At 46.1% G+C, this 16,078-nt stretch overlaps 1 protein-coding gene across 1 annotated transcript in view; it reads right to left on the bottom strand.

Annotated features, from left to right (window-relative positions):
- Positions 1-3,444: 3,444 nt before the first annotated feature.
- Positions 3,445-16,078, bottom strand: part of LOC308465347 (uncharacterized protein) — a 35,112-nt gene continuing 22,478 nt past the window's right edge. Inside the window, exons 5-6 of the mRNA XM_080985236.1 lie at positions 11,660-11,789; positions 3,445-8,814 (exon numbers count right to left, since the gene is read on the bottom strand). Of these exons, the coding sequence (XP_080841362.1) occupies positions 6,338-8,814; positions 11,660-11,789 (2,607 nt within the window). The 3' untranslated portion in view covers positions 3,445-6,337. The remainder of the gene's footprint in view (positions 8,815-11,659; positions 11,790-16,078) is intronic.

Here is a 16,078-nt window from a genome sequence, read left to right as displayed (position 1 = left end):
TGGGCTTCCTGAACGTCAAGATCAACCTGGCGTCGGCTAGACACCCGCAGACCAACGGGCAAGCGGAGCGGGTCAATGCCATCATGCAGCAGTACCTGAGATGTTATGCGAATCAACAGCCTGCGACGTGGGTGGATTACCTGCCTCTCGCCGAGTTCGCCTACAACAACACGAAGCACGTGTCCACGGGGGTCACGCCGTTCTTCGCCAACAACGGGAGGCACCCTAGAACCTTCCCGGGACTGGAAAGAATGGGGGAGGGGGAGCCGCAGACAGCAGATGCGTTCGCGTCGGAGTTGCAGGAGGTCCACGATCAGCTGCGGCGGCACCTGGAGCTGGCTAAACACGCATACAAGGTACAAGCGGACAAACACAGAAGGGTTGGCGAAGAGATCCATGTGGGAGACTGGGTCTGGTTAGCAGCCCACGCAGTGCCGGCCAGGTCGTTGGCGAAGAAGAAACTAGGGCATAAACAACTGGGGCCCTACCAAGTCGACGAACAGGTCAACCCGGTGGCTTTCAGGCTGGCTCTTCCGGAGGGTTCCAGAATGCATCCGGTGTTCCACAGATCGGTGCTCACTCCCTACAAGGCACCTCACAGGTTTCAGGAACCAGGAACGGCACCGGGTCCGCTCCGAGAGAGAACCGGGCAAGGGGGAGTGGCACAGGAGGAGCGCATCAACGAAGTCACGGAGATTTTGGACTCCAGATGGGGGGAAGAGGGGGTAGAATACCTTCTCGCCAAGGAGGGCACCCCGGCCAGTGCCAACAGCTGGGTGCCGGGCTACGCTTTAGACGAACCTCTGCTCAAAGAAGAGTTTCATGCCCTCTTCCCACATAGGCCAATGCCAGCAGACTTTTTCGACGACTGGCTTTTCACGCCCACGCTTTCAGCCAGCACGTTCCGGGGGTTCGACTCGGACGAGGAACCGACATGAGACGCCCGTTCCCCGGAGGGGTCACCCTCGGGATCTGCTTCAGAACCCTCGTATTGGTGGGATGATCGACCAGAGGAGCAGTTCCGCAGAAGGTGGCTGGAGGGTCCAGGACGAGCAACGTCTCCAGAAGGCAACGAGGGAGAGACGGACATGGACGTTTTCGGGGACGACCCGGGTTTCGAGCACGGCGGCACAGAGATGGAAGCGGAGGTGACCGTCGTCAACGAGAGCAGGGAGGAAGAACCGGAAGACTTCGGATGGCGGCCCGCCACGGGAAGCGAACTGTATCCGACATTCGTCCCCCTGACACGGCAGCACCCAGATCCCGCACCGGAAGGAGGGGAGGGGGGAAGAGGGGGCTTCGAGGGGGGGATGGATGTCAGGGGTTCAGGAGCAGAGGCAAGGGCAAGGGAGGAAACAGAGAGCGAGGGAGAGGAGGCAGAAGAAAAGATGAGTGATGACGACGACCCGAGATCTCCGAGTCTTTCCAGTGAATCAGAAGATTCACAGAAAGGAGCACCAGTGGCCAGGGCAAGGGGGGAGCCTAGGGGGACACCCCAGGAAGATAGAGCCAGAGGGGACTCAGAGGGGAGCAGTTGGAAATCAGGACCAGCGTCACCGCCAGAGAGCAGGGAAGAGGAAGGGCGCCAGGGATCAAGCGCTGGCAGCTCACAACAGGGGGGAGGGCACGAGTCAGGAGTGGCCACACCTCCATCGGGGAGCGAAGAAACGGTCAGACGGAAGGTGGAAGGTTGGGCGCGCGTGCCAAGTTCAAATGCACAGGAAGGTGGCGCAGTAGGCAGCCCGGAAAGGGAGCCAGGTCCTAAAGCCCGCCGAAAGGAGGGAGAAGAGTCAGGGGGGTCAGCGTCAGCGTCAGAGGAATCCCGGAAGGAAGAGACCCCGGGGGGCAGAGGGACCCAGAGAAGAACAGTCAGGCGGAAAAGGTGGAGCAAGGCTAGGATATTAAGTTGGTGTACAAGGGGCGGAGACTCAGATGGAGCTTCGCCGATCTAACCATGAGACGTAGAGTTGCACGCAGCAGCTTGAGAATGGAAACTGTAACTCAATAAAGACTTTTATTTAATGATCGCTGGCTAGCGTGATCCTCTGTGAGCTAGGATCTGGAAGCAGCTCTGACAACTGCCAACATGGGTTGCCGTAAGTTTGGATTTTCCTGCACTTTTTTGGGGGGGGGGCAATTTCCACTGCTTCCAGCTGTAGTATTCTGGATGTTTGGGAGATTCTGGACATATGGCAACCCTAAGCAACTCTCACTACCCTTAACAGCTCCCAGGATTTTGGGAGTGGCATGATACTGCTTTATCGTTTTGATGACACCTCAGAGTGGAGACACTGAAATTAAGAAACATGACTTAACTGTGGTCCAGTGGGTCTATTCTGCAAAGGACCTCAATAAATCAGCAGTTCCCAAAATGTAGTCCGCAGGCTTCATTCAGGCATGCCCACATTTAATTTCATAGTGACTTTTAAATGAATTTCTATTGCTTCTTTTATTTGCCACATTGTAATTTATTGCATTACCATTTGAATGTTATTGGATGCAAACAGACACACAAATCCAAGCAGCAATGGAAATGCCCTTTTAAAATTACACAGCATCCAGCACAGTGTGTTACAATTGCTACAACAGGCAGCAAAATCATTAAGTGGCCCACCAACACTCTCAATTTTCAAGCGGTCCCTATGCCGCAGAAAGTTTGGGAACCACAGCAATTGGTATTTTTTCAAAACCAAATAGAAATGGGGAATAGACTCATGTCCACAAAGGTAGTAATCTTGGCACCCCTTGTGTGTTCTTAAAAATGAAGATAACCAACTCATTTTTTATTTTCCTTCTGGAAATGTAAAGTAAGCCATTGAGGTGGATGTCTTCAAAAATCGAGTTCAAACTACCTGTCCTGTGGTAGGAAATGGGTAACAGCTGTGGCAGGGAGGAGGTTGGAGAGAGAGAAAATAATTCCACAGATAGGCAAAAATGCAAATAGCAAATGAATCATTTCCAATCAATCAGTCAACTGTAAATGCACATTAAAAGGGAGACAGAAAGACATCTTCTTCGGCTGAAATCTGGAAGAGCGACTGCTTGGATGGGAGACAGACCTGTAAGAAAATGTTGGTTCTGCAGTTGGACTGGTATGTTTGAGCTTCTGAGTCCCATTATGTTCTGGCCCTGGTGTTCCACTCCCAGATTGTGTCAGTGGTAGACCTTGGCTTTCAAATCTGAGCAGTGCCCTGGGCGATACCAAAATTTGGTGCCTTTTGCCTTATAAGTCATTGTTGGGGGGGGGTGCAGCGCCCTCCCAGCTCAGCACCCAGTGCGGGCGAACCAGTCGCACTCCCCTAAATCTGCCTCTGCTTGTGAAGGTGCTCAGATAAACGAGCTGGTCAAAGTGAAGAGCTCTGGGCTCTTTTGCCTCTTCCTGAGCCGGGCAAAATCTCATCCTGTAAGAAAGTGTTTATTTGAAATGAGGCAGGAATAAAAAGATATTTCCACACAAAGATTTATTTGTTTTCTGCCCCCCATGGAGCATTTGCAGAATGTACAACCTGGGCAACATCGAGGTCTGCAAACACTGCTGGAAACTCATCGTTTGCTGAAAAGAAGCAATTCTGTAGCCAGTGAAACGCCATGGTACACCTACATCAGCCTAACTTTCCCCTGCCCAACGGATAATAAAACATGTCTCTCCCACAGGTGCTGTAACTCTCCAATGGTTTGAACTTTACCCGCAAAGGGACACACCAACAACAAAACAAGGCTGTTCTTTTATTATGTTCTGCTATGGAGGAGGGGGTGGGTTTGCTCCTGACTGGCAGTGCTCATGTGACATCATATGTGATTACTAGCTCCTGACTGGACGGTGCTGATATGACCTCACACCCTGATGTGTCAATTTGTCCCTTTTCTGAAAAATGATATGGGGGAGAAAGAGCAACGATGAAGGGGTCTTGGTGGACCACAAGCTGAACATGAGCCAACAGTGTGATGCAACAGCAAAAAAAGGCTAATGCTATTCTAGGCTGCATCAACAGAAGTCTAGTGTCTTGATCAAGGGAAGTAATATTCTCTATTTTGCCTTGGTCAGACCACCTGGAGTCCTGTGTCCAATTCTGAGCGCCACAATTTTAGAAGGATGTTGACAAACTGGAATGTGTACAGATGAGGGCAACCAAGATGATCAAGGGTCTGGAAACTAAGCCTTATGAGAATCACTTGAAGGAGCTGGGTATGTTTAGCCTGGAAAAGAGGAGACTGAGATGAGATATGATAGCCATCTTCAAATAACTTAAGGGCTGACACATGGAAGAAGGAGCATGCTTGTTTTCTTCTGCTCTAGAGGGGAGCACTCAAAACCAATGGCTTCAAGTTACAAGAAAGGAGATTCCTCCTAAGCATTCAGAAAAACTTTCTGACAGTAAGAGCTGTGGAACAGACATGTATGAGAGGTGGCAGACTCTCCTTCCTTGGAGCTTTCTAAGCAGAGGTTGGATGGCCATCTGTCATGAATGCTTTCGCTGAGATTCCTGCATTGCAGGGGGTTGGACTATATGACCCATGGAGTCCCTTCCGATTCTCTGATTCTATGTGACATCACACCCCAGCATGGCCGTTGTCTCCCACACCACACCCCCGAACAGCGCAGCCATAGTTGAAAAGCGCAAAACTTGGACCTTAAATGTAATCACAGCAGACCCTGAACAGGCGTTGCCGCAGAAGCAGAAACAGTTTGGGTTCCCCCCCCCGCACCAAGGCTCAAGTACAGGCATTTGATGCATCCTGTTGTCTATTCCTCTGTGAAGGAACGTGCACACCACAGAGGCTGGGAGCTGAGCAATTCTGGACGCACACATTCACAGCAAGTGAGGTTAGTCCACTTTTCTTTGCAGGGCAACCTCTGCTAGCCTTGGGGCAAATATGTGCAGGAGATTGGACGGTGGCTGCCAGCCATGGTGCAAAAGACTGAGAAAGACAGGATTTCCCATCATCAGCTGTGGGAACAGAAAACCAAGCACACCCCCCCATAACACAAACAGGTCTCCCCACATCGTTCTCACAATCATTTGGAAGGAAGTAACTTGGGACTTGTTCCTGGCAGCAAGTTGCACAGCCAGAGAGGGATCACTTGGTTGTTCCTTGGGATAACGGAAAGTCTGCTCTGCCAACAGACCCATAAAATATCGAAAAATGAAAAATCGTTAAAAAAAAAGGTTAAAAGCCCTAAATTGGTCAGCAGCCTGGATTTCTCTCTCTCTCCTTTTAAAGAGGTGTCTGGTTCCTCATACAACATAAAAACATTCTGTCCTGCACAGACTCCAGGGTTTACTCAAAGGTTTACTCAAACTAAGAGTTTCAGCGGCAATCTGAGCATAGCTATAAACATTTCCCGTTTTTTAAGGGAAATTCCCTTATTCCAAATAGGATTCCTCGCAAGAAAAGGGAAAAGTTGACAGCTATGAATCTGAGTGTTTCTATGGCTTCTTTCCCATGTGAATTTTCTGACACAGATATATTTTAAAACCTAAGCAGTGTCTTTCTCTTGCACCACTGTTCCGTATGTAAAAATTTCAGTAGCTGTAGAAGATTTTCCGGAGCTCAGGAGCAGAACCTGGCTTTGTATGGCTCCAGGATCAATTCATTGTTTTGTTTTGTTTTAAAAAATGGCCTCAAGTAGCAAGTTGCTATTCTTGGGTTCTTCTGTTCGTAAGCGATGGGAAAGTCTTTATCCTCCCGAGATCTTGGAATGCTGCAGCCAATCAGAATAGAAAATAAAGGGCTGGATGGACAAATAATCTGAAAGGCAGCTTCAATAAGACCCCACTCTACTCCACCGAGTCTAGGATTCTGACTCTGCTCCTGTTAGGTTGATGAAGGAGGGTGCAAAAGATGAGCCAAGGCAATCTGTCACAAGGAAAGCAACTTACTGAGGGTGACCTGGAATCTTTAAAGTTGTCTAGAAACACCACCACTTGGCTCACTGTTGCTCATCCTTACAAGTTCGGGCAGTTTTCCTTAAAATGCCCTATTTTGGCCAGAAGAGGGTGATGATGCAGCTGTCGAATCACCCTTGCATCCCGTATGTCCTGAGTTCAAAACCTGATGCAGATTCAAGTTCCGCCTTTTCGGCGGAAAGATCTGAGCTCACAAGGGATGCTTCCCTTTGTCTAAAGCATTTACCTCAGCTGATTCCTCCATGGCTTCACTGGTGAACAGCAAATTTTTGAGTAACGACCAAAAACGCTGTCTGCAGCATGGTGTTTTGCAAAAAATATTTTCCTCGCCACCACCTACTGACTAATAAAATCCACTGTTGTTTAAGTCCATACACTTTTATGGCCTTCTCGAAGTGTATGGTCACATAGTTCAGGATCTTGCTTCCTTAAGTGTGGATTCTCTGATGCTTAATAAGGTTCTCACCTGAACAGAAGCTTTTCCCACAGTCTGAGCATTTATAGGGGTTCTCCCCCGAATGAATCCTCTGGTGCCTAATGAGATTTGAGCTCTGGCTGAACCCTTTCCCACAGTCCAAACATTTATACGGCCTCTCCCCAGTGTGGCTTCTCTGGTGTACCACAAGCTGTGATTTGGTGACAAAAGATTTCCCACAGTCCAAGCATTTAAATGGATTCCCCTTCATGTGGATTCTCTGATGCTTAAGAAGCTTCATCCTGGAACTGAATTTTTCCTCACAGTCTGAACACGGGAACAACTTCTCTCCCTTGTGGGTTCTCTGGTGGACTGTCAGATGAGAGCTCTGGCTGAAACATTTCCCACAGACCGTGCACTTATAGGGTCTCTCTCCTGTGTGTATTCTCTGATGGATGATCAGGTATGATTTGGATATGAAAGATTTCCCACAATCCAAACACTTAGTACTATTCCCGTTGTTGTTGTTGTTGTTGTTGTTGTTGTTGTTGTTGTTGTTGTTGTTCAGCTTCTTTGTTGTGCGGATTCTCTTATGGGCAATAAGCTGAGAGCTCACCCTAAAGCCTTTCCTGGATGGTTTCTTCCCCACATGAGTTCTCTGATGAACAGTAAGGTGTGAATTCTGACTGAAGCTTTTGCCACAAACCAAACATTTGTAGGGTCTCTCTCCTGTGTGCATTCTCTCGTGTATGATAAGGTAGGACTTGAAAATGAAGGATTTGCTGCAGTAGGAACACTTATGGGCTTTCTTTGCCTCATGAATCCTCTTGTGTGCAATAAGGTGAGAGCTGACCCTGAAGCTTTTCCCACAGTCTGAGCAACATAATGATTTTTTTCCTTTGTGAGTCCTTTGATGAGCAGTAAGGTGGGAGCTCTGCGTGAAGCTTTTCCCACAGGCCAAACATTTGTATGGCCTCTCTCCCGTGTGGATTCTCTGGTGGGTAATGAGGTACGATTTGCCAAAGAAGGACTTCCCGCAGTACGAACACTTGTGGGTCTTCTTGGCTGTGTGGATTCTCTTGTGAGCAATAAGGTGGGAATGGCCTTTGAAGCTTTTCCCACAGTCAGAGCATATATAGAGGTTTCCTCTTGTGTGGATGCTCTGATGCTTAATAAGGTTTGAGCTCGAACTGAAACTTTTCCCACAGTCAGAGCACTGGAATTTCTTCACCCCAATGTGGGTTCGTTTATGAACATTAAGGTGCGAAATCTGGCTAAAACCTTTCCCGCAGGCCAAGCATTTGAACGGTCTCTCTCCTGTGTGGATTCTCTGATGGATGATAAAGTACGATTTGGTAAAGAAGGATTTCCCACAGTATGAACACTTATGGGGTTTCTTGGCTGCGTGGTTCCTCTTGTGAGCAATAAGGTGGGAATTCACCCTGAAGGTTTTCCCACATTCATAGCATTTATAGGGGCTCACTCCAGGGTGGATTATTTGATGTTGGATAAGGCTGATCCTGGAACTGAAGTTTTCTCCACACTCAGAACACTGGAACGATTTTCCTCTTTTGTGCGTTCGTTGGTGGACCTTAAGGTGAGCCTTCTGAATAAAGGCTTTCCCACATTCCACACATTTATAGGGTCTCTCTCCAGTATGAACTCGCCGATGAATTATGAGGTGTGATGCAGCAAGGAAGTTCTTCCCACAGTCTGAGCATGTGTGCGATTTCCTTCCTGCGTGGATGCTTTTGTGGGTGATAAAGTGAGCGTGCACCTTGAAGCTCTTCCCACACACTAAACATTTATATGGGGCCCCCTTCACATGGGTGCTCTGGTGTTTGGTAAGGTTGGCGCTGGAACAGAAGTTTTTCCCACAGTCAGAGCACTGGAACGGCTTCACTCCTGTGTGGATTCTCTGATGGACACTGAGGTTGGAACTCTGGGCAAAAGTCTTCCCACAGGCCAGGCACTTGAATGGCTTCTCTCCAGTGTGGGTTCTCTGATGAATGCTAAGGTGTGCTTTGGCAATGAAGGATTTCCCACAGTCCGGGCACCTGTGTTGCTTCCTTTCCCCATGTCTTCTTTTGCGAGAAATGCAGTGAGAGATCACCTTGAAGCTTTTCCCACCATCAGAGCATTTGTAGGGCTGCTCCACTGTGTTGGTTCTCTCACGTTTAATAGGGTCTGTCCTCTGCCTGAAGCGCCATCCATCAACCTTGAACATGCCCTTCTTCTTCTTTGGCATGTGGATCCCCTGTGCTTCCCTGCTTCCCTCAAGGGGTTCATCGCCCTCCCAAATCACACATGTTTCTGCTCTCTCTGGTGGGCCATTTTCCTCTTTCCTCTCAGGGTGGTGCTCTTCCTGCTCACGAAAACAGGAAGCCTTGCTTTCTTCTCTCCTTCCGTTCGGAGTCCCGTTTGGGTAGGCTTGATAAAATCCTTCTGACTGGGGTGTCTCCGTCTCAGTGGCACTCACCCAATCTTCACCTGCCACAACAAAGGGGACATTTTAAACATGGCAGAAAAAAACAAATGAGTGCCCTGCTGGACTGGACCAATGGCCCACCTAGCCCAGCTTCCTGTTTCCTGTACTTGGCCAATAAGATGCCTCTGGGAAGCACCCCAAGCAGCTGGCATTTAGAGGTACACTGCCTCTGCTCCTGGAAGATCCATACAGCCATTCCACTATATTATTATTATTATTATTATTATTATTATTATCATCATCATCATCATCATCATCATCATCTGCCCATCACCCCAAGGTTGCAGGTCGCCAGAGCAGCTATGTCACACTGGCCACGTGACCCGGAAGTGTCTGCGGGCGGCGCCGAGTCCCGGCCTCTAGAGTGAGATGAGCGCACAACCCTAGAGTCTGTCAAGACTGGCCCTTTACCTTTACCTTTACACCCCAAGGTTGCAGGGTGGGTTACAGCATTAAAACAAAACACCAAAAGCAATTTATAGCAACTGACAATTGCTAAAAATAAGGTGGGTGCTAAAAATATAACCCTCAAGTGTCAAAAGTCAATAGCCACTACACTCATGAAACATCTCATGACGCTGAGGTCCAGCTCCGAGGGCCTTCTGGCGGTTCCCTCACTGCAAGAAGTGGGGTTATAGGGAACCAGGCAGAGGGCCTTCTCGGTGTTGGCACCCACCCTGTGAATGCCCTCCCATCAGATGTCAAGGAAATAAACAACTATCTGACTTTTAGAAGACATCTGAAGGCAACCCTGTACAGGGAAGTAATTAATGTTTGATGTTTTATTGTGTTTTTAATATTCTGTTGGGAGCCGCCCAGAGTGGCTGGGGAAAGAAAGAAGGAAGAATGCAAGCCCAAATACTTGTCCTTCTCTCTTGTTCACTCTCTCTCAGTCCCCACGTGCGCCACACATTTAAAGCAGTATCACACCACTTTAAACCGTCATGGCTGCCCACAGAGAATCCTGGGAGGTGTAATTTTTCCAGGGTGCTGAGAGTTGCTAGGAGGCACCCCTGCCCCCCCCCAAAAGCTATGATTCCCAGAGTTCCCTGATTGGAGGAACTGACTGTTAAACCACAAGATAAGGCTATCAACAGCTACCAGCAGAGAAGGTCGTGCTCCCCCTCTGAGTACCAGTTGCTAAGAATCGGAAATGGGCAGGGTGCTGTTCCACACAGGCCCTGTTTGCAGGCTTCTCACTGGGTCATCTGGTTGGCCACTGTGAGAACAGGATGCTGGGATAGATGGGCCAATGGTAGAACTATTCTACCATTCTACTATTACTACTATTATTAACTGAATTTATATACTGCCCTATACCTGCAGGTCTCAGGGCGGTTTACAGACTAAAATATAAAACCACAAAATCAATAATCAAAATACCCCCCCCCCCACATTTTAAAAGGGCATAGGAGGTCAATCAAATCAAACAAAGGCGAACTTTGTTGCACAGACGAGGAGCCACTGCAGAGAAGGCCCGTTCAGAGATGGAGAGAAATCCTTGAGAAAGTCACATAGATTTTTTTATTTTAATTCTCCTTTGTTTAATTTATTTTACATGTTTCCTAGTCCTTGGTTACTTGCTACTGCTGTTTTCATGGAATCATAAAGTTGGAAGGGGCCCCCGAGGATCATCTAGTCCGGGGTGTCAAACTCAAATTCATCAGGGGCCGCATCAGCACTTTGGTCACCCTCAAAGGGCCGATTGTATCTGTAGGACTATGTAAAGTGGAGGTTTCCTGTGTAGAACGGCCGGCGCCGCTAGAGGGCAGACGTTCTCTGGCTTGTAGGCTGCTGCGCATGCGCTGAAGAGGCGGCTTTCTTGTGTCAAAAAAAAAAAAAAAGCGAGAATAAAAGGTGAAGGCTGGCGGCCGGCGGCGGGTACACGGGCCACATGACGAGGTCTGGCGGGCCGGATTCGGCCCGCGGGCCTTGTGTTTGACACCCGTGATCTAGTCCAACCCCCTGAAATGCAGAAATATGCAGCCGTCCCTTACTGGGATTGAACCTGAGGCCTTGGCATTATCAGCGCCACGCTCTAACCAACTGAGCTATCCAGCAGGTCTGGATATAGAATCATAGCATCTTAAGAGTTGGAAAGGAGCCAAGGGTCATCTAGTCCAACCCCCCGCAATGATGGGGAGTGGGTGGTGGCGGCAGCAGAAATAGCTCCTTCCTATCCTGACGCTTGCTTACTGCCACCTGTTTGCGTTTTGTTTGTTTCCGTGACCACTGCAATGGTCAACCGCTGCCGTTGTTTTTACAGCAATTGGTTATTATACATTTTAAGGAGTAGACACAGAGTAGACCCACTGCAGGGACACGGGTGGTGCTGTGGGTTAAACCACAGAGCCTAGGACTTGCCGATCAAAAGGTCGGCGGTTCGAATCCCCGTGACTGGGTGAGCTCCTGTTGCTCGGTCCCTGCTCCTGCCCACCTAGCAGTTCGAAAGCACATCAAAGTGCAAGTAGATAAATAGGTACCACTCCGGTGAGAAGGTAAACGGTGTTTCCATGCGCTGCTCTGGTTCACCAGAAGCGGCTTAGTCATGCTGGCCATATGACCCAGAAGCTGTATGCCGGCTCCCTCGGCCAGTAAAGCAAAATGAGCACCACAACCCCAGAGTCGTCCGCGATTGGACCTAATGGTCGGGGGTCCCTTTACCTTTACCTTTAGACCCACTGCAATTAGTGAACCTAAGTCAGTCATGCCCATTAAGTGTAATGGGCCTATTCTGAGGAGGACTAGGACGGGGCCTAGCCCATGGTTTTACTGTTGGCCAGACTCAGTTTGCTGAAGAGAAGCCATTGGTGTTGTTTTTAAGTGAAAATAAACAGTCATCCTCACCTAGTGAGGTGGCGTCGCTGTCGTCATCCTCCCTACCGGCCTCTGTGTAACCAGGGCTCCGCTCCCCATTCAGTGGGGTCTCTTCTTCCTCAGAGAAATCCAGAGCGACCTCCTCAATTGGTCCCAACTCCTGAAATAAATAAAATAAAAAATAAATTAATAAATTAAAATAATAATAATAATAATAATAATATTCTTTTGCCCCGCCCATCTGACTGGGTTGCCCTAGAAAAGAAAGATAAGATCCCCCTTCAAGGAAGGATTTGGGAGCGGAGGTCGTGAGGGGTGGCGGCCATGGGAAAGTGATGCAGATTGTGCCCCAGTGTAGCCTGGAGGGATTGGCTCTCCCGTTGGGCAGAGTGAGGCCTCCTCCTCAGCTGGTGCTGTGGGGCCAAAGGGACACCTGCCTTGTTCAAGCAGTCATGGCCTTCACACACTAACATGGAACCTCTTTTAGGATTTTTATGCCAATATCCCTTCCAATATTGATCTAACCAGTGCTATTTTTCTAGAAAAAGAGATGTGGGAACTCACCACAAACACCTCCCTCATTCTCTTAGAATGGCAATGGCTCCTGCCTGAGAGGTGTCGAAACTGAGTTCCAGCTGAAGAAAGCCCTGGATATTAGCTTACTTCCTTCCTCACGTGCCCCATGCCTCATCTTTTACTCTACAAACTTGCTTGCTTCTCTTAAATTCCTTGAACTCTTAAGAGCGTGTTTATGCTGTTTCCTGGTGCATGTTTCATGGTTTTATTTGCTCTTTATTTTTACGACATTTCTTGGTACACATGCCTGACAGGCTAAGCCTTTCTGGCCAACCAAACTGAGTTAAATGGACAACTTTATCAAGACTCTTTACTTTTAGAGCATAATTCCAAGGTTTGTCCATTTAAGGTTTCTAAATATACTGGGAGAGCCAGTGTGGTGTAGTAGTCAGTGAGAAAGACCAGGGTTCAAATGCAGCCGTGCAACTCACTGGCCGACCTGAGACCAGTCCCTGTCTCTCAGTCTACCTACCTCACAGGGGTAGCTGTGAGGATAAAATAGGGAGGGGAGAACCTTGAGCTCCTTGGAGGAAAAGGTGGTCTATGGGAAAATAAGGATAAGATCAGTAGAAGATCGAGATCAATTTCTAAATCACTACAGGGAAGACCTTCTGAAAGGAACAGTCGGAGAGGAAATAACATCAGAAACGAAAGACGCAACAGACATTTTAAACTTGACGTTTGGACTGAAATCACCGACAGAAGAAGAACAACTACTCGGAGCGACAGGAGGCAAATAGCTTCAGGATGGCCCTGCAACTTCTAAGTTGGAATTGTAATGGACTTAACCTTCCGCGAAAGAGGAAAAATATATTCCATTTATTGAAAAAAGAGCAGTTGGACTTAATTTGTTTACAGGAAACTCATATAACAAGATTGCATAGGAAACTACTCGTCAATAAGAGATTAGGCCAAGAATTTATTTCATCGGATAAAGTTAAGAAAAGAGGAGTGGTAATCTATGCAAAAGAAAAACTTTCCCCAAAGTTTATATTTAAAGATGAACAAGGAAGGTATTTGGCAATTGAAGTGCAAATTCAAGGTGAAAAATTTTTGATACTAGGGATCTACGCACCTAATGAAGGGAAGTCAGAATTTTTTAAGAAGTTGCATGAGACATTGTTGGACTATTTGGATTACAAATTAATTATGATGGGAGATATGAATGGAGTGGTATCTACAAATATGGACAAAGCACAAAGACAGGTAATCACCAGAGATGGGAGACTACCAAAGACTTTCTTTGAAATGACTGAAAATATGGACTTGATTGATATTTGGAGAACAAGGAATCCTCTCGAGAGAGAGGGAACCTTCTTCTCTGAAGCAATGATGACCTGGACCAGAATCGATCAAATTTGGATTACTAGTAGGTTGGCTCCAAAGATTAAGAAAGTGGAAATCTGCCCAAAGACTTGCTCTGACCATAACGCCGTGAAGATGGAGATGAAACTTACAACAACTGGTCAATTCAGATGGAGGATGAATGACACCCTGTTTCGAGATGAGGAGATCCACAGAAAGGCCCAAAAAATTTTAAAGGACTATTTTGAAATAAATCTAAAAACTGATGTAGAAAAAAGAGTGATCTGGGACGCAAGTAAAGCAGTGATGCGAGGATTTCTAATTCAACAAAATTCAGTAAAAAAGAGAAAGCAAAATGAGAAGAAGGACAAGATCTTGGAAAAGATAAAAGAAGGAGAGAAGAAATTGAGATCAAAACCAAAGTCCCAGGAGATTTTGAGAGAGATTAAGTTATACCAGACACAATATATGGAATTGATGAATCAAGAGATTGAATGGAAGATAAAACAAATGAGACAAAAGACATTTGAATCTGCAGATAAATGTGGTAAGCTTCTGGCTTGGCAATTGAAGAAAAGACAGAAACTAAACACAGTTACAAGCCTAGAAGTGGATGGAAAGAATATATCTAAACCTAACGAGATAAGAAACTGTTTTTTGAGTTATTTTAAAAAACTATATTCACAAGGACCACAGAAGGAGGAGGATATAGATGAATTTCTTAAAAAGTATGGACTACAAAAAATCTCTCACCAAAGTAAGGTGGATCTAAACCAGAGAATAACAGATCAAGAGATAGAGGGTGCCATTCAAAACATGCAACTGGGCAAATCTCCAGGACCAGATGGACTGACTTCCAGATACTATAAAGCTTTGAAGGAGTGGTTGGTACAACCATTAAAGGAAGTCTGTAATGAGATCTTAGAGGGGAAAAGGGCACCAGAATCGTGGAAAGAAGCGTATATTACACTCATACCAAAGACAGAGACTGAAAAGACTCAACTTAAGAACTACCGCCCAATATCATTACTTAATGTGGATTATAAAATTTTTGCAGACATTCTGGCAAAAAGACTGAAAAGAGTGTTGATGGAGAAGATTCATAAGGACCAAGCAGGCTTTCTCCCAAAAAGGCATTTATCAGACAACGTGAGGAACATAATAGACATTTTGGAATTATTAGAGGTGAACATAAACACTAAAGCAGTTCTGATCTTTGTGGACGCGGAGAAAGCCTTTGACAATATTTCTTGGAGTTTTATGAAAAAGAATCTTCATGGGATGGGGGTAGGCCAAGGATTCGAGAATGGTATGGGTGCCATATACGCTGAACAAAAGGCTAAGTTGATTGTAAATAATGTGATAACTGAAGAATTTAAAATAGAAAAAGGGACACGACAGGGGTGCCCAATTTCCCCATTACTTTTTATTTCTGTTCTGGAGGTGTTGCTAAATATGATTAGAGATGACCAGCAGGTTAAAGGTGTACAGGTCGGAGCCAAACATTACAAGTTAAGGGCCTTTGCAGATGATTTAGTACTTACTTTACAAGAGCCAGACACTAGTACAAAAAGGGTGTTGGAGCTAATTCAAGAATTTGGTCAGGTGGCCGGATTTAAATTGAATAAACAAAAGACTAAAGTTTTGGAAAAAAATTTAACAGTCATGGAGAGGGAGAAGTTTCAGAATGAAACAGGTTTGACAGTGGTAAAGAAGGTGAAATACCTAGGGGTTTATTTGACATCTAAGAATTTGAACCTGTATAAAGACAATTATGAAAAATGTTGGTCGGAAATTAAAAAAGATCTAGAAATATGGTCAAATTTGAAATTGTCAATGTTAGGCCGAATTGCAGTTATTAAGATGAATGTATTGCCTAGAATGCTATTTTTGTTCCAAACATTACAAATTCTTGACAAGATAGACTGTTTCAAGAGGTGGCAGAAGGATATTTCGAAATTTGTCTGGCAGGGCAAAAAGCCCAGAATAAAATTTAAAATACTGACGGATGCAAAAGAAAGAGGGGGGTTTGCCCTGCCGGACTTAAAACTGTATTATGAAGCAGCAGCATTTTGCTGGCTGAAAGAATGGATGCTCCTCGAGAATACAGATATCTTGGACTTAGAAGGTTTTAACAATACATTTGGTTGGCATGCATATTTATGGTATGATAAAATTAAGGTGCATAGGGCCTTCAAAAATCATATTGTCAGAAAAGCATTATATAACGTTTGGATAAGATATAAAGATTTGTTGGAAAGTAAAACCCCTAGATGGTTGTCACCTTTGGAAGCTACGGCGTTGAAAAAGCTTAATATGGAAGCCGAATGGCTAAAGTATCGGGAAATTTTGGAACAAGATGGAGATAAGTTGAAGTTACAGAGTTATGAGAAATTGAAACCCAAAGTTCTAGATTGGCTCCATTATTATCAAATAATGGAGGTGTATAAACAAGACAGGAAAATTGGCTTCCAGGTGGAGAAATCAAAATTAGAAACTGAACTGTTAGAACCCAATACTAAGAACTTGTCAAGAATGTATAATCTGCTGCTGAAATGGAATACACAA

The sequence above is a fragment of the Podarcis pityusensis genome (assembly GCF_964106645.2).
Source record: "Podarcis pityusensis genome assembly, chromosome: 2".
NCBI classification, from domain to species: domain Eukaryota; kingdom Metazoa; phylum Chordata; class Lepidosauria; order Squamata; family Lacertidae; genus Podarcis; species Podarcis pityusensis.
This window is presented reverse-complemented; position numbering and strand designations above follow the sequence as displayed.